The following is a 19,625-nucleotide window of genomic DNA, read 5'->3' as shown; positions in this document are numbered from 1 at the left end:
CCAATTATAAATGTGTGTGATTTTATAAAATAAAATTTAACCAACTTTATGTATATTTGCAGAATTAATAAGGATATAGAAATTGCCAGCTGTAATTTTGAAATTTGTTAACAAATCCAACTTACTTATGTGTTTAGTGATAGTTTAAACTTAGGAATTTCATAAAACGTCCTTCAGATCATTTCTGAATATAAATTTCTAAAAAGAAAACATACTAACAAATTGAGGCAAGGTGCTTTCACATGTATGTTTATCGGAATTGCTGTAGTATGTAATCACCTGTCTGTTTATCCATTGTAAGTGGCAGAGACATAGTGATATCATTTCTCTCTTATTCCAGGAGGTTTAGTCAGGCATGGAATTTTTCACATGCCAATATAATTTATATCTCTTATCTAAGTTAAAAAATGAAATAGCAGTAATTAAACATAAGCATAAGTTACGAACAAAATTGCCGTTTGTAAATTAGTAATTTAATTTAATTAAACTTATTTAAATACTTAACTCACCACGTATACAATCTTCTCATAATCTTAAGGAGATTAATCTAATTAATTACCAGGTGAAATAAATTTGAGAACAATTTTAAAAATTAAAATAAAAACTTTTATTTTATTGTCAAAATTTATTAAACATCCTTCTCTACATAGATAAGTTTTATTATACCATATGTCTATATTTTTTAAGTACAGTTTTTAAATTGGTTTTCCTATTAAATGATGTTTAATATTATTCTAATGTATACATTAATTTGTTTGCTAAATTTCCAAAGAAATATTATGACTATAATAATAAACTGTATTTTTTTTTTAAATATTGATGCTTATTAGTGATAATTTAAAACATAGCAACTGCTAAGCCCTTTTTTTAGAAAAATGTTACCAACACTAGATTTTTTTGGTTTTGAAACAATATTAATTTTCTTTTAAGAGATTTATTACAATTTTCCAGATATACTTCTAACAAAAAATATTTGATTACACATTTAAAAAGAAAAAAAACACTTCATTTTTAACCGTACAGATTTTTGTAAATCCAATGTTCAAATGTCTACAAGTGTGTTTGTCGTAAATGTGGAATCAAATATTTACCTAAAAAAATTGTTTCTTTTATTGGAGTTTAAAATAAAATCAACATTATGTACTAGAGTTGACCATAATGTAAACCATACTAAACAGAAAAAGATCAAATATTCTTTTTTTTTTTTTTTTTTACTTCCAGATCCACCATTAGGCATTCTTCAGAGGATGAGATGAATGATTTGCTGATTTGTAGCGTGTGTGAAAATGCTATGCCTGACCGGGATTCGAACCTAGGACCTCTGGATGAAAGACCAAGATGCTACCACTCGCTCCACGGATGCCGGCAAATATTCATATATTAATTATTAATTAGAATACGTGTTATATCTGTTTAAAATGTTCTTGTAGCTTTCTTTTATAATTTTTTTTGATATAGGCCTTTTTTTCTTTTTCTGTTTAGCCTCCGGAAGTACCGGCAGGTACTATTTCAGAGGATGAATGAAAATGTTATGTATGATTGTTAATGAAGTGTAGTCTTATACAGTCTCAGGTCGACTATTTCTTAGGTGTGTAGTTAATTGAAACCCAACCACCAAAGAACACCGGTATCCACGATCTTGTATTCAAATCCGTATAAAAGTGACTGTCTACTAGTTTGTCTATCCGCTTCTAAATAAGTGTTGTATATTCTAATCTCATATTTGACATGGGACAAATATATTGTAAAAACCTGATTCATTTCTAATTTTTCCATGAGAATCTTGTGATATGATCCGTTGATATTTTGTACACTTCTGCTATTTCCTGAAACTATTAAACGGTTATTTTAATGCACTATTAGACAAAAGCATTGTAACATAACCTTGAAAAGCAGTCTGAATGTTTATTCAGTTTACTGATTGATGATCAAACAAAACTACTCACTACAAGATGGTTGTATTTTTGTTGTGAATAGTTTTAAACTACCTTAAATATCACATAACACATGTGGAGAAATAAATCTAGTTCTAGCATGTATATGCTCATGTGTATATGTTTTTAATGTTGTAATATTTATTGTTTTTAATTATGTTTCTTTTTATTTAACAAGTAATGTGAGTGATTACTCATACCTAAAATGATAATGAAAGGAAAGAATTATTATGCGATTCTTAATTTCAATGGCTGAGTGTTGATAAATCTTGCCAACCAAATTCTTCTTGATATTTAACATAAAACATCCAATAACTGATATTTAATAGTGTGAAAGATGCAGGAAATAATATGCGTGCAGCTCTGTCTATGTATGACACACTGTTTACATGTTTCATTGCTCTCATTCCTCTCTGTGCTGCCTCTCTCTGGCGTTGTCTTCTGTATTCATCGTCACCAACTGTAAACAAGAAGTAACACAACTTATGAATGCATTCAAAATGTTAAAAAGTATAGATCAACATTATAAATTATGCAAAGTTAATCTCAAGGTTATTCTTGCGTTATGTAAGAGATAAAGTCCTATCTTTAACATAGTTCCTCTGACCAGATGCCCTGTAAGGCTAATTTTCTATAATTTAAACTTTAGCTCTTTACTTGAAGTTGCGCTTTCATGGAAAAAATGTTAAAATTTTGTGGTATGGCCGAAAGGGACATCTGAATTTACAAAGTTAATCTAAAATTACATATACCATTTTCTCATGTATTATCTCTCTTTTACTCACCCACCTTATAGTTATACATGTAACTATATACATGTCAGATTTTGCATGTTTGGGTCTTTTCAAATCTGAAAACCCCAGCATATATATGTACATATCTTTATTGTCCTATTTTTTTGCTTGTTATCTTTAGACTGGACCAATTTGGTTGAAGTTTGGCTAAAATTTTACTCAAAGGTAGGTAAAGATCATGTGCCAATAAGTAATTCCAGTCATTTTTAAAAGTTGAAAGCACCTACCAAGTACAAAAGTGCTATGATAAATGTAAAAGTTAGTAAAATTTTTTGATCACATATTGTATCATTTTTTTTTTACGTTCACTTATTTATGCAATATAATGCTTGTCTACTTACTTATGCAATATAATACTTGTCTCCAACGAGATATTCTTTTCTCAGTTTGTGTTTGCCGTTCAACTGTTGTACGTGTTGCTGTAGTTATAGATGTGCGATTATTAATGCCTGCTGTGACAGCAGCAATTGATAACCTACGTGGAGATCCTATTGATGATGCTGTTAAGCGTCTACCTGTTCCTGGAGGATCCTACAACAATTGAACAATTGTTTAAAACAAGATTTAAAATTCAATTATATTCAAATGATCATTCAATTTTTTAATGACATGAAAAAAGTTGATAGTTTTTAAATAACATTTATTATTGAAGTCATATTATAATAACACCTGAGTTAGTCTTAACTTTCATTACATAAATTAGCTGCCATGGTCTGCTTGTAATTTTGCCACTGTTATCATTAGGTGCACTTATTTTTAAGAATATAAATCCTAAAAAAAGTAGAAATTTATAATACTTGTGACATTTTTATTTTTTCAAATGATAAGTCATATTTATTAACGATTGAATAATTTGCAGTACAAGTTTAGCTAATTTACTTTATAAGTTTGTCATTTGTTGTCATGTTTCAACATTTTTTTAATAATTTTAACCTTAGTAGATATAACTTTTAACAACACTGGTAAAGCAAGATTTTTGTGCAATTGTCGACTTTGATGTCTATTAAAATTATAATTACAGTCTGGTTCAGTTCCTGTATTCTGAATCTATTATTATAAATATCTAAATAACCTGAAAGTACTACTCTTTGTATATCAATTAAGAGAGAAAAAATGTATCGATTCATTTTAAAACCTGGGAAAAAATTATAACCTCAGCTTGATTTCCCAAACAGTGAAGTTGTACATTCTATTTTATTGTGCTTCCCTCCTTGCAATATTAGATGGTTTTACTATCCTTATATTTAGGATGGTAAGATACAGTTGTAGGAGTGGTAAAACAGAACTGATTTTGTAGTTAATGAAAAATTATACATGTTACTTAATTTTATTTTTATTTTTTTGGTTTATTTCTACAACTAATGGATTTTTGTACCTATACCTACTTCATTTTAATTCATTCTTTTGTTTCTAGGCATCCTTTACAACCCACTATTATTTTTACACCAGTAAAATTTTGTCTATCTCATTATGAAATTTTTCTATAATATTATCAGTAGTTAATTTGCATTGTGGATTCTGTTAGTTATGGCATTTTTGAGTAATAGTAACCCACCTGGTTATTCACATGTAAAAAAAAGTTAAGTAGAGATCCAAATTCCAAAGAAATATATAACTTCTTTTGAAACTGTATTATCAGTGCAGACAGGGTCTTAAAAAACTAAAATAGCAGTTAAGATCAATCATTTTGATGATTAAAACTAATCAACCAATTACTTAATGATTTATGAATTAACATTAAGCTGTTAATATTGATTTTACTAATTTAATAGTTATTTGATCCATCAAGGGAGAAGTAAATTAAATGTTTGTGTAGATAAACATACATTGTAAATAGGACAGATGAGAGAACTACGTCTTCTTGCACTACGAAAACTATGTGTATCCAAATCAGCAAGTTGAGGTGGAAGAGTAAAACCAAGCTCTGATGCAGTTATGCCAATTAATTCTTGTGTAATTCCTGGTTCAACATCTTCCCAGTCTTCTTCATCCACTGGTATTTCACCACTTCCAACCTGTGAATTGTATCTTAAAATAATAATATATTGTTAAGTAATAATCAAATTAAATTGTACCTATAGTAAATCGGGTAAGGAAGGAATTCACTTTCATAATAAGATAGGAAAACAACTCATGGGCATTAAATATGATTTGTTGAGATTTTACTAAAATTATTTGATTTAAAAATTTCTATATAGTGAATTTTGCAATATATTATAGATTAAAAACATTTATAAAAATGTTTCATGTTTTTTTACATTTGTTTTTAAAAAAATTACTTAAAATCAGTCAAGATCTTAATTATATTGAAATTGTAGATATTACTGCTAACTACTATTAATCAGGACTTAACTAAGCCCTACCGTGCTATAGATAACGTGACTATCTAAATTTTGATAACAGCACATTTATCATTACTCTACTCTCTGTATTTGGGTTCTATTTGAAAGTCCAATAGCTGGCTCAAGATCACAGGATTGTCAGGATCAAAAGATTATTTTATCATAAATCTAACTAGGTCACATATATCTTATGTTTTACAAATAATTATGTAATAATAAGTGGTCATGTATCACCAGGTGTCCAAAAAAAGAACTCTGTTTTGAATTAAATTTACTTTATTAGATTTAGAATTGCAATGTAAATGAAAGTACAAAGTCTAAAGTTTGACTTTATGAACACAATTTAGAACTCTGCAGATGTAAAACCAATGTACCTCATTTCATCCTCTGAGGAGTTTTTCTGCAGGAATCGTTTCCATGATTGCTGTCATTCTTTGGCATAACAGGTCTAGTGATTGAATTTGAAGTCCCAAAAGAAGAAATCTATCGATATTAAATAGGACTTCTCCATGACTAGATGATGGGAGCTTCTCTGCTTTTCCATTTTTCCATTCTTCTGGGAACCTACTGTTGAGCACAGTCTGCACAGCTTCTGCATAATGTGGAGGAGCTCTATCCTGTTGGAAAATTAGGCTCTCCAAACTTTCAGTCTGCAGAAACACAAAGTTCTCTAATATTTCAGAGTACATTATGCCTGTAATTATATGTTATGGTAAAAATTATCTAAAAATTTGATTATGCATCATACTACGTGCATAATCATGTATTATAATAATGCATGGCTATTAAATCCATTTACTGGACGATTTTAGTGTCTGTCTAAAATCTACCATTTACTTTTAGAAATTGCAGATGAATTACAGACTCGTGTGGATTTTCTGAGGCCCATACTTGACAATTACAGTGACTCACAACTCAAGTTTAGATGAAATGTTGCTTATAAAAAAATAAATGCTGTGCAGATAGTTTTCACAGCAGAAATGAAGTCTAATATGATCATTACAGATTGAACTCTTTGTGGCTTATCGTTTAATTTTATGGAATAACTGCAGCTTACACACACTAGTGTAAGTTGCTTAGTGTAGTTTAGTTGCTTGAGAACAACATCATGAACAGAGCTTTTTGGAATGTTTAGTTGACAATGAACAAAACATTTTGAACTTTTTAGAAAGACAGTTGAATTCTTTCTTTGTTTTTGGGATTTATTTTAGACTTGCCTTGTGAGTGTCCTTTCAAAATTCTTCCAAAAACTGTTCACACTACTTGCATGTATTTTTGTAATTTGGAGAACTTCTGTGAGTGATATTATCTCAATTTCTTTATATGACAGTTACTAATTTTGTTTCTACAAAAACCAGTACATACTCCATGCATTCTCTTGGGCAACATCATGGTACTGAAGCGCAGGTTCATAACAGCTTGGGCTATGCAACAGTCTAATGCAGCTGCTACCTAATAGTGAATGTGTAAACTAAAACTTAATTGTTGTCGCTTCAAGATTACACATAAAAAGCACTATTAATTTACGCAAAGTAACAACTATATGTGTTCTTGAAATCCCAGACTCTTTCATCATGCTCTATCCCTATTTTCTCTCCTTCATTCACATTTATCTCTTTCCATCAGCTCTTACTATAGAATCCGCCGATTGTAGAATCTTAGATTTGAGCAATATTCACTCGACTACCTTTTACTTCTATTCACTGTTGCCCAGTATCTTTATTTTGCATCGGTCCAGAAATCTTCATAAATTTTCTAATGTTTGTATTTTTTGTCCTTTTTTGTTTTAAATCAACATGTTTCATATTCATAAATTTTGAAGTGGTTCTATGATGGTGCTGTCTATTTTAATTGGATTTAAATGATCATTTTACCAGTCTTTCATCAATTCCACATTATCAACTTTTGGTTATATTTTTGATTCAGTTAACAACAGGAGGGATTGGCTTAAAATTATACAAAACTCCCTAATTGTAATTGGAACTACAGCTTTGAGTGAAAATTGATGTAAAAACAAAAAAAAAAATTGTAATGATTTTTCATCAGATAAATAGAAATGAATAATAATTTAATAACCAAAAATATATTTTTAATCAACAAAACTTCCCAGCTCCTCTGCCTAGATAATGTTCATAGTATGACCGCCAAACTACTCATAAAATTGGTAAATATTATTCAAAAGAATAAAATTCTATCAAATAGATAGAGCAAAAATATAAACTTTGAATTATACAGATTCATATTAAAAAAAAAAGTCGTTTCAAATTTCAAGAACTCCATTTTGTTTGAAATGCTAAGATATGAAAACATGAACAAAGTACTCTGAACGAATTTAGAAGTTTTTATTTTTATCAATTATTTTATTTTTACTAATGTCCATGTTTCATATTTTCAATTACAACAAATTGCAGATCCATGATTCATTTTATGAAGTTTATTGCAATTGTTAGAAACAAGACATTAATATATTTTATCTACTTTATCCAGCAACATAAAACCCTGAACCACAGCCACCTACATTAAAATATAATTAATAATTTAAAGTTCAATTAATTTATATAATAGAGTAGTATGTTTTAATAAGTAAATTTTTAGAATTTACTTACATAACAATCCTAAACCCCCTTCCTCAAGATGCTTTAGATTATTTGTTACCTTCTCAAAATAATTGTATCTAATTGCTTTTGCCGTTTGTTTTCAGATATTTTGTGTTATAGATCATCTTAAACAATTGGGAAACACTGAAAGGATTAGTTGAATTTAGAGAGGAACAAATGTTTAAATGTGAAATTTATTTGTAAATATTTAATTTCAAATTACATTTATTATCTTATGTATTTGAGTTATTTTTGTAAATTGTATAAAGCCAAAGTTATTATTATTTTTTTTTTTTAATTTGCATTTAACAATATCTCTAATAATTTCCTATGTTACTGTTTCTCTCTTACATTTTTTCTTAATCTACTGCTTTTATTTGATAAAATAAACTTATCAAATAATAAGTTTATTTTAAAACTTATTATTAAGTTTTAAATAAACTTACAGTCTTTACAGTCAATAAAACTTACAGTCACTAACAGTGTTCATTATGTAATATTATGAAGTGCACTAACTAAAAAAAAAAAAAAAAATGTAAATTATTCAGTTAATTTCTTTAAGTGAAATTATTTTGTGATATCAATAAAGCGAACTGATTATTAACAACAATATTTAAGTTTACGAGTTAATATCTAATGAAATAATTTATTTTTACTGAATGCAATATTTACCTTAGTGAAATAATGTACACCAGCAAACTCAAGTAGTGTAGCAATACAATAAAAAAAACTCATGAGTAAAAACCAATCTAATGCTGTAGCATAATGTACTTTAGGTAGATCTGTTCGGCTATCTAGACTAATTGTAGACAGTGTCAAAACAGTCGTTATACCTGTGAAAAATGAATAATTATTTTACTATCATATGAGTATTTAGTCCATTTGATACAACCGACTAATGTTTTCATAAAACTTATGAAAATTAAACAGGCTTTTCTTTAATAATAATTGAATTACTTATTATGCTTATACTCTACATGTTCTTTATAACAATCAGAGCGTAGGATGAGATTAACCTCTCAAATTTTTATCGCTTGTTTAAAGCCTAGGTAGTTCTAAAAAGGTTTACTAGATTAAGAGTTTGCGGAAGGCATCCTCATAAGTATATTAATGTGACATGAAAGAATCATTATTATTGTTGAGTTTCAATTTATCTGAAGAAAATCTTTAGGAATTTTGGCAAATTGCGTGTATAAAGTATAACCTTTTTTCTGGTTGTGTAATTTCAAGTTATCTAATTTCATTAAGAGATTATATTTAAAAAATCATTAATTATATACTTTGAACAGAGGAGTTATACCTGTTTAAATTTGTCCAATGGTTGGTTTTAATTATATCTAATTTCAACCTTTAATGTAGATAAGACTTTTTTCACACTGGATATTTTAGTCTTCATACTCTTTATTGTAATAAATTAACAAAAACTAGACATTTGGATAATCTACTTTATCAGTGGTGAAGCAGAAGCTTTATTTTTAAATAGCAATATGAGACTAATACCTTATAGCATGCTTGAATTGTAAATTCTTTAATGAAGCTTTGAAATCCTAAAAACAGGGAAGTGTCTCCTTTCTTAACGTTTTTTCTTGTTCTGTGATATCCCGTGATTGGTTTAAGATTCATGCTGCCTTATCTTTTTTTTGGATGTTTTGTTCATCTAAGCTAAAAAAGAGGGTTGTGCTGAGTTGTGGTGAGTGGTCTGAATTGAAGGTTTTAATGTTTTTTAACTAAATCTATGCTTACTATTGTGATTGCCTAGAATGATAAATAAGTTATTTGTATTTTTTACTTTTATTTTTTTATTCTTATTCTAAAATTCCAGTTGAAAATACTTGTTTTACAGTGTTTTCCAAGTAGTGTTTCTAAAATTATACTTATTTGTGATCTCAGATTTATATTGATGATTGATCTACAGTCTGTGCTTTAGGTGTTAATATTCTATATTACAAATGTTCAGAATCAATATAAAGAAGCAATTATTCTGAATGCTTCTGTTTAAACGAACCAAATAAACTTAATCCCTTCTCTTAGAGAAGGGTTTGTTATAATTCATGAAGTTACAATGACGATGAGCTATGATCTATTGCACATTCTATCTATATTTTTTAATAATTTTATCTTGTAATTTTAAAGTAGCTTTATGTTTAACAATCATGAGTATCTTTATTGTTCTTTGAAATATTGAAGTAATTTAAATAAGATTAAAGGATATTTGTCTTAAAAAAAACTTTAAATAAATTTCCCGCAATAGCAACACAAAAATAAAATAAAAGGAAACTAATTTTTCACATAATTTATGTTTTATAGAATCGAATTGGCATTTTAATAAACACATTGAAAAATATTTTATTTTATTAATACTTAAACCCCTTTTAAGGCAAGCTTATTATTTTCTTTTACACATACACACACAGGTACACACACATACACAACCACAAACACACACAAAATGTACATATATATTATACAAAATATAAACTTACCGTAATTTTCAATAATTGTGTTTCATAATTTCCTGAATCTTCAATTTGTATAAATATTTTACATTAAAATATATTTTTTAATGTTTTTTCACTTCTCCCTTTTTTCCAAAATTGTAATGTTTTCTATTATTAAATTTTGAATGATATAAGCATTCATTTGTTGCATTTAATTTTATATGTTCCTCTTAATTCTTGTCTATTTCTGTTATTGTTATTTCTTAAATATTTTATAATGTGATTATTTGGTTTATATGCTTTTTATATTTATTTTTATGATATACATTAGAAATGAACTAACCTTTGAGTTATTTTTTGCTTTGTATTTTGTTATAATTATCTTGGTAATTTTTATTTTATAAAATGTTGGTATTTTTTAATAAATTTTTTATATAGTTTCACCATCGAAATGCCCAAATATCACTATTTGCTTAATTCGTATATTTCTTTTTGAGTTTATTTTTATTGTTTTTTGTATAATGAATCTTTCAAAAAACAATTCTAACCAGGTGGTTAGAATTTATATGTATTGTAATATTATTTGTTCTGGATTTTCTATAAAATATTGTTTCTGTTATATTGTTTGTTATTTCGATTTAAATTTCTAAAAATTGTACTTTTCTGTTAATTTCTATTTCTTATGTAAATTTTAAATTCTGATTGTAATTATTAAGTTTATTTATAATAATCAAATGTTCATTATTTACAGTTGAGTTATATATGACTAAAATATGTGGTAGCATCTCGGCCTTTCATTCAGAGGTCCCAGGTTCAAATCCTGGTCAGGTATGGAATTTTTACATGCTATAAAAATTGTCATTCATCTCATCTTCTGAAGCAATACCTAATGGTGATCCCAGAGGTTAAAAAAAATATATCTACTTGTACATACCTTATCCACAATAATTGGTGTGTATTTAAATGCCATGCACTATTCTATTTTCAAAATCTTATATAAATATCTCAGATATAATAGCAGATACAGTGATCCCATCATTGGTAAGCCTGCTTTTTTAAATAACAATTATTCTCCTACTTAAAGTTCTTTTGAAGACATATTTCTTATAGTAGTGATAAATGCATTAGTGTATTCTGGGGTTTCATTTAATCTATTTTTTATTATTTCTATTGTTAATTAATAATTAATAAATTATCTGAATATTCAAAAACTTATTACAAGCTAACCAAGCAAAAACCATAATCAAATTCTAAAAAATAACCTTTAAAACTATTAAACTAACAAAATTAATAAATAAAATGTTTGGAATACAAAATAACACCTAAATATGCTATTATAACTATAAAAACCCCCTTTTTTTTTTGTCTTCAGTCATTTGACTGGTTTGATGCAAGCTCTCCAAGATTCCCTATCTAGTGCTAGTCGTTTCATTTCAGTATACCCTCTACATCCTACATCCCTAACAATTTGTTTTACATATTCCAAACGCGGCCTGCCTACACAATTTTTCCCTTCTACCTGTCCTTCCAATATTAAAGCGACTATTCCAGGATGCCTTAGTATGTGGCCTATAAGTCTGTCTCTTCTTTTAACTATATTTTTCCAAACGCTTCTTTCTTCATCTATTTGCCGCAATACCTCTTCATTTGTCACTTTATCCACCCGTCTGATTTTTAACATTCTCCTATAGCACCACAACTTATATTTCTTACTGAAGGCTCGTTTAGCTTGTGCTATTCGGCATTTTACATCGCTCCTGCTTCGTCCATCTTTAGTAATTCTACTTCCCAAATAACAAAATTCTTCTACCTCCATAATCTTTTCTCCTCTTATTTTCACATTCAGCGGTCCATCTTTGTTATTTCTACTACATTTCATTACTTTTGTTTTGTTCTTGTTTATTTTCATGCGATAGTTCTTGCGTAGGACTTCATCTATGCCGTTCAGTGTTTCTTCTAAATCCTTTTTACTTTCGGCTAGAATTACTATACCATCGGCAAATCGTAGCATCTTTATCTTTTCACCTTGTACTGTTACTCCGAATCTAAATTGTTTTTTAACATCATTAACTGCTAGTTCCATGTAAAGATTAAAAAGTAAACGGAGATAGGGAACATCCTTGTCGGACTCCCTTTCTTATTAGGGCTTCTTTCTTATGTTCTTCAATTGTTATTGTTGCTGTTTGGTTCCTGTACATGTTAGCAATTGTTCTTCTATCTCTGTATTTGAACCCTAATTTTTTTTAAATTCTGAACATTTTATTCCAGTCTACGTTATCGAATGTTATAAAAACCCCTAAAAATTATAAATCTATAAGAAAAACAAAACAGTTATGTGAAAGATTTGGAAATTAAACAAGCCTATAAAGATAAGGTTATTATTAATAAATTATACATATAGCAAATATAAATACTTCAAGAATTAGGATTTACATATATATAACAGTTAATTGATAACGAAAAAGATAAACACAAAGAAAAATAAAAATCTTGATAAGAAAATAAATTAGATTAGAAATTATTAACAATAAATCCAATGAAAAACTTAATTTATATCATAAAAATTTTAATGAATCTAATTTTCATTACAATTATTATAATAATTATCAAAAACAAAAAACAGAATCAAATAACAATTTTTAAAAAAATTAACTAAAATATTTTTTCACAATAAAGAAAAATGAATTATTACAAATGCTTTCAAATTTAATTTAACTGATGGTAATAAGTAAAACATAATCAAGAACATTAAAATTGATACTGAATATAATATTTTTGGAATGGATAAGAAACATAATTAGTCATAGCTTCATAATGATTTTAATGTTAAAATCAGACAAGACTAATAACACTAATTATTATTATGCAGAAGACAAATACAAAGAAGTTATGAATAATTAGATTGAAGGAAATGCATTTGCATATTTCATAGCTAAAATCCATTGAATAAAAATGAATCTAATCTATAAATATAATGTAAAATGTTTTTTTTTGTCCTATATAACCCAACTGTAAAAAACGAATACATGACTATTTTAAATAAACTTAATTAAAATAAGAATTTAAAATTTACATAAATAGAAAATAACAAAAGTATTTTTTTTTTTAAATTGCAATCAAAACAAACATAATAGAAATAACACTTTCTAGAAACAAGAACAAATAATATTACAGTACATTTAAATTCTAACCACACATGACATGACATTTAGAGTACTATCATGATATTTCTATATTTGTGCTAATATCAGAAATAGAATGTTTATTGTTATTTGATGGTCTGCTACACTGAATAAACCTAATTTATTATTTTTGTAATTTCTGATATTAATAAAAAATTAGAAATTAATGAAGATTATATAATATTAAATATTTTGAAAAATGTTACATATATAAATACAAAGAAATTTTTTTTCCATTTGATAAGCCATCAGACAAGTGTTTGAGGTAGACAGATATTCTTATAAAAACTGCAGCAGATAGTAGTAACACTCGTATAGTAAATTAATACTCAATTTTCATTATTTTATTTTTTTTTATTCCTTATTATACAGTTTTAACTAAATTATTTCAATCATGAATAAGGATGTGGGATTCTGTTTAAGTATTTTCATGGTAAAATTAAGGTAAGATATGTCTTATCTCAATATCTAGGATGCTCAATAGTGCATTCTAGGAAGTAACAAGAATGTACTAGACTGGATATTGTTACTTCTAAAAAAAAATTAATATACTTAAGATCTAACTTAAGGATATTTTGTTACGTTTGATGTATTATCCTAATTGTTAGGTTTCTTTTACTATTCAATTTTATTCCTGTTATTATCTTACTTTCAATCATAGTTTTAACATAGTTTTATTAATATTTTATTATCCAAAAAGAAGCCTCATGATTTTGACTTGGACAATGATAACATGAAAAAGTTTTTTGCCCAAAAAGAAAAAACCTCATATCTGCTACATTTTCTGACGGTCAACAGAAAACATTTCCTAAAATTAAAAAAAAACAAAAAACAATGGTTTCCTTGCTGGGCAGTATCGTAATTAATTAACAATCACCAGTTATAAAATTGAATTTTTTTATTACAATTAAAAAAATTCGAATTTTTTTTTATGATGTTTACCAGTTGAATTTCAATGATCTGAAATATATAATATAAAACATCTTGAAGTGCTCTGATCGGATAATGAATGAATCTTATAGATTTGATTTTTATCAGTAAAAAACAATCATTATTTAAGATAGATTTCATTATTGAAAACAAAAAGATGTGTGAAGAAGAACTCAAGTCTCTAACAGTTCTGATTGATAATAGCTTTGTCATTTCATTCTTTATCAACATTTGGATAAAACATTTTTAACAGCTTTCAACAGTACAATGTATTTGAAGGTATAAGGTTAAAAAATCTTACTTGTATAGCATAATGTTTGCTCTGAGATAAGCTTATTTTAAAAACTTTTTCAGATTTTTAAAATGTGCAAATGAATTGTGGCATAGTATCAAAGTAATTTCTTCATGTGTCAGAACCCTTCCATTATTTTATGCCTGCCTCATATTCTACATTAACATTTCTTTTTTATCATCACTCATGTAGCTGATTTCATACTATTCTCATTTCTACAACTACAATATCTTAATATCTTAATGAACACCCATCAATAACCATGATGATTTCTCTTCTTTCCAATTTGCCGTAAGACCTCTCATTTCATAATTTATCTAATCAGCCAATTTTCAATATTGCCCTTTAATACTATATTTTATTCCAAAGGCTTCTATTCTTTTCATTTAGTCTTACTTCAACCATCCTAAGCAATTTTACTGGCCATTTAACAAAATTTTGGTATGTTATTAGCCACCTTTCTTAATATTCAATTCTTCACAATCTCCTATGTGGAAAATTTCATTACCTTTGTTTTATTCTAATTATTTTCAAAGCAAATTTCTCTTTTAACAATAACCCATACCATTCAGAATTTCTTCAAACTCATTTTTTTATACCAAAAAAAACAGTATCATAAGCAAACCGTAATATTTGGGTACCGTGCAATGTTTACTTTTAGTTATCTTGGGTATACTAGTTTTAACTGGTGCTCTGTAGCTTAGTTACAGGCAGTATATCCATCAGGCGAGTCGTTTGTTATTAATTATAACCTTGTTTTTATTGGACAGTGTTTAACAAGGGTAAATTTTTCACATTTTATCTCCTACTTACTGTAATGTTTTTTAAAATGTTATTTTAAAAATGCAGCATTAAATTTAGTTAAAATTTTTATAAATATTTTCTTCAGACCAATAAATAATATATTATATCAATCACATCCAAATTGGGTAGGTATATCACTGCACAGGTAAAAAAGATTCCTCCTGCATTTTCACAAAAGGATCAAGAAAAGTCATACAAAGCCCTCAAAACAAAGCAGTTTTATAGTATATAATTAAAGGAAGAAGTGCTGTACGTTTATACTCATGCTTGAATGTAATAAAATAAAGCCAGTACATAATATAATAATTTTAAAGGCATTAACTGAAAAATATTAATTACATATAAAATAAGTATAAAAGAATACATAAAATAATGATCCATAAAATTCAAGTTTATTAAAGAAGTTTTAATTTAAAAACTTCTTTAATGAGTGATATAGTTTTTATAACAGAAGATTTTTAAATTAATTTTAAATAAACCACTTTCTAGACTGAAAATTTACATTTCGCACAAGAAAATATTTCTGTGATGGTTTGACAGATGTGCATATTGTTATTTTTTAATAATAAATGATTACTTAGTTTTTTAGAAAAATAGCATATTTTCAAACCTATAGAAAAAAAAAAGTTTTAATTTTTTTAATGTCGGTCTACATTATTCATATTTACTGGTGCTAAACAATGATCTAAAAGTCAGTTTCTGTGTCCTGAAACAGTCTGATGTTTTATATGAGTTACCAGATTCACTCCCATAATTTTACTTTAAATAAGATATACATTAACACAAAAATATCAGTAAACTTAGCACTTTAAGTAATTATAAAAATTACCTGTTTATAATTGATAGTTTTATTAATTGAAGGTTTTATTAACAGTTAAGCGGCGTGGTATTAGTCTTGTTATTCTCTTGCATATTATTCCATAAAGATTCTTACACTTAGAAATAATAAGTTCATAACATCTTCTGCTAAGGTTCATATTCTGCATCCATTCGTGAGATATTATCACTCAGAACCTTTAAACCCAGTCACAGTTTGGCACCTTACACACTTTACAGTTTGGCACAGTTTATACTTTACTATCATTTTAAAAGAAAATTATGTTACAATAAATAAAAGATAACTTTTAAATTACATACCTAAACCAACACGATCACTAGTTGCTTCTCGATGTATCCAGAATGAAACCCAGGAAAGTACAACTATAAGAATACAGGGAATGTAAACCTGTATTAGGAAGTATCCTGTATGCCTTTGTAGATTGAAATTTACTTGTAACAGAGAAAACAGTCCTACAGCATAAAAAAAGGCCAAATAAATTTTTATTTATAAAAAAGAAAGGAATTCTAAAATTAAAGACCAGTATTTATGCAATTTTTTTATCATTAATTATCTATCTCTGCTATTTCAACCATTTAATTATTGTTTTATTATCATTACTCAATCATAAATGAAATAATACATCAATGACAGATATATGACAAATATAGTAATAATCAGTACTACAAGAGACACCATGACTCAATCACTGAGGATGACTACAGCAAACATTACTATCAGAGAAAACAATTGACTGTTGCTACTCATTAATAATGAATTATGCATGAAACTTCTGCTAGATAAAATAAAGTATGAAGAATTTCAGTTATTATTAATCTATTCAAACTTGATTAGCTAGCTAACCAGTTACATGATATTGAATCAGTTATGTTTCAATTCTTGTACATCTCATGCAAGAAGGTCCTTCTTTTTCTGTTTTGTCTCCAGAACCGTCATTAAGGTATTATTTCAGATGATAAATGAGGATGATATGTAAGAAAGTAAATGAAGTGTAGTCTTGTACAGTCTCATAGTTTTCAAACTGTACCTATATAGTTTTCAAATTAACATATTTCAAAAGTAGCCTGTTTTTTCTGAAATTGATAAAACTTTTCAATATACTCTGATCATGGAAGTATGTGTATTATTTCTTCTTTTTAACTAGTTGTCGTATGTAAATTAGTTCTTCTTATTGACTGATTCTTTCTCAAGAACACATTGTTGTTTTGTTAATAATATAATTTTAAAAGAGTGAACTCAAACTTAAAATGTAATATAAATTAATGTGAACATTCAGACAGTCATTGTAAAATATCTATCTTAGATACAAATATAAACAGTAAACTAATAATATGAAAATAAACATCTAATAATACTGATTATTGTATAATATTATTGTACCTTTATTGTTGAATATGGCACTCTGTGGTGTGATGAATTAGCCACCAACATATTGAGAGGCAAGATTCACACATTGAATTCTGGTATTCCAGGTCAGATAATAACAGACTGAACATAATTGACCATAAATTGGAATTAACTCTTGTGTTTAAATTATAATGAATGTCGCAGCTCATAACTTTTATTATATCTACACATCATCTTATGACAATATCTTATAAGATAATAGATAATTATCTAATAGTATTTTAAACATGAATATGGATTCAGGAGATAAATATTTGCGTTTGACATTGAAGGGAAATGTACTGTATAAAATCATCTATAACTATAATACAAACGATTGCCAACAGTTTTCGTCTGAAAACTGATGACAAATATTCACTAGGACCATTAAGAAATTTAGAATTGTTTCAGAGATATGACACAGTGCAGTTTAACACACAGAATTAAATCTTTACTGAAAACCTATCTTCTGACATGACGTAAGCCATTTTATCCTGCCCCAGAATTTATTTCTAGCCAATCCAAGTTTCAACATTTCATCCAAAACTGACATTTGTAATTGGTGTTCAGCCCTTTCTTAATCTCAGAAATCCAATAATACAAGAACGAGATTAGTTTACATACTGGCTGAAAACCTTAACTGTTAATAACCAGCTTAACATGTTGACTTCAACCTTCTTTTTTTGAAAGCATGATTGACTACTCATCTTTCATTAGAAGATTCTGAGAAACTGAAGAGGATAATGTGGAAGATAGAGTGAATGAAATAATACTTGGTAACATTTTACACTTGCATTACCTTCCCTTGTGAAACTCATTTAATGTAGTAAATATTAACTGGCATAATCATAAAATAGTAAGTAACTTAAAATAGTAAGTAACTTAACACAAGTTTCAAATCATTGCTGAAAACAACAAAGCCACTTATAGTACAGAACATGTAACAAACACCAGGATTAGTTTAAATGGCTGATTTCTTCACTGTACAGAATCTACTGTGCATATTATCGAGCCCACCAAGATACAAGTGATAATCAACCCTAAAAATCACACCTTTATTCTGTTTACCATAGAAACTGGTATATTTTCTAATAATAAGAAATAGTAATAATATAAATAGTTTATTTAGGATTACTGACATTTACCTTCTCTTCGTTGAAATGTAAGATTGCGTTGTGGACTTCCCATCAAGTCAAATTGTGATAGTGTCATTCCTGGTTCAAAACTTACACTTGCTCCAGACTGCCATTGATATACAAGTTGATGACTTGGGTATGCATCTGTAGATAACAGATATTGTACATCTTTATTACCACATGATCTCAGTAATAAAAAAAAAAAACAAAAAAAATGTAAACAAATTATGCTAATGTAAAATGAAAAATGTCCTAGATATTAACTACTACCTCCATAAATAATGGGTACTTAACTAACCACTAGCTTCTCATACCTTTTTCAAGCCAAAAGTGGTTGCTGATCAGTAAAATAAAAACTTTATAAACCTTCCTAAAACAATACAAAATTTTAACAACTCTTTCAAATTACTAAAAATCATACTTTCAGGAAGTCTTGAAGTAGTTCAAATAAATATCCTCCTTGAAGTGTTCAAAAAACAACTTTAATATTTGACCAAATGCTACAATCGATCAGCGTTGAGTTTTAAGAGATACTTTTTTAAATGAACATATCGTCACTGTCCTGCCAAAAGTTACTAATGAATTTTAAAAATAAATTCTTATTAAAATGAATGTTGCAGTACTTTTTAAAACAAAAACATAACTAATTTTATATACTACATTGAATTATAGCAGTTATGGGTTTTAAAATAATTTTAAAAAAAATGTTTTTGCACTTAGGTCTTTTTTAATATTAATGATTTCTCAACTTTATTTTGTGATCACAGAAATTAAAATACAAATTACAATATCAGAATAGAAAAATATTAACAAAAACTCGCTCATATTGGAACTAGTGCTTTTTTTTTTAAATTTGTCTAATGCAATTTAACCAATTGATACATCAACAAGCTACTGCTAATAATTATAACAGTAATGTTATTTCATTAAAACAGCTGGAAAACTAATACAG

The 19,625-nt window shown here is 27.3% G+C and overlaps 1 protein-coding gene across 1 annotated transcript in view; it reads right to left on the bottom strand.

Annotated features, from left to right (window-relative positions):
• Positions 1 to 1,192: 1,192 nt before the first annotated feature.
• Positions 1,193 to 19,625, bottom strand: part of LOC142320406 (gamma-aminobutyric acid receptor subunit alpha-6) — a 105,549-nt gene continuing 87,116 nt past the window's right edge. The window contains 6 exon segments of the mRNA XM_075358113.1: positions 1,193 to 2,394; positions 3,070 to 3,259; positions 4,555 to 4,743; positions 8,340 to 8,500; positions 16,451 to 16,603; positions 18,683 to 18,779. Coding sequence (XP_075214228.1) covers positions 2,180 to 2,394; positions 3,070 to 3,259; positions 4,555 to 4,743; positions 8,340 to 8,500; positions 16,451 to 16,603; positions 18,683 to 18,779 — 1,005 coding nt within the window. The 3' untranslated portion in view covers positions 1,193 to 2,179.

This window comes from Lycorma delicatula, chromosome 2, assembly GCF_047948215.1.
Source record: "Lycorma delicatula isolate Av1 chromosome 2, ASM4794821v1, whole genome shotgun sequence".
In the NCBI taxonomy this organism is placed as follows: Eukaryota; Metazoa; Arthropoda; class Insecta; order Hemiptera; family Fulgoridae; genus Lycorma; species Lycorma delicatula.
This window is presented reverse-complemented; position numbering and strand designations above follow the sequence as displayed.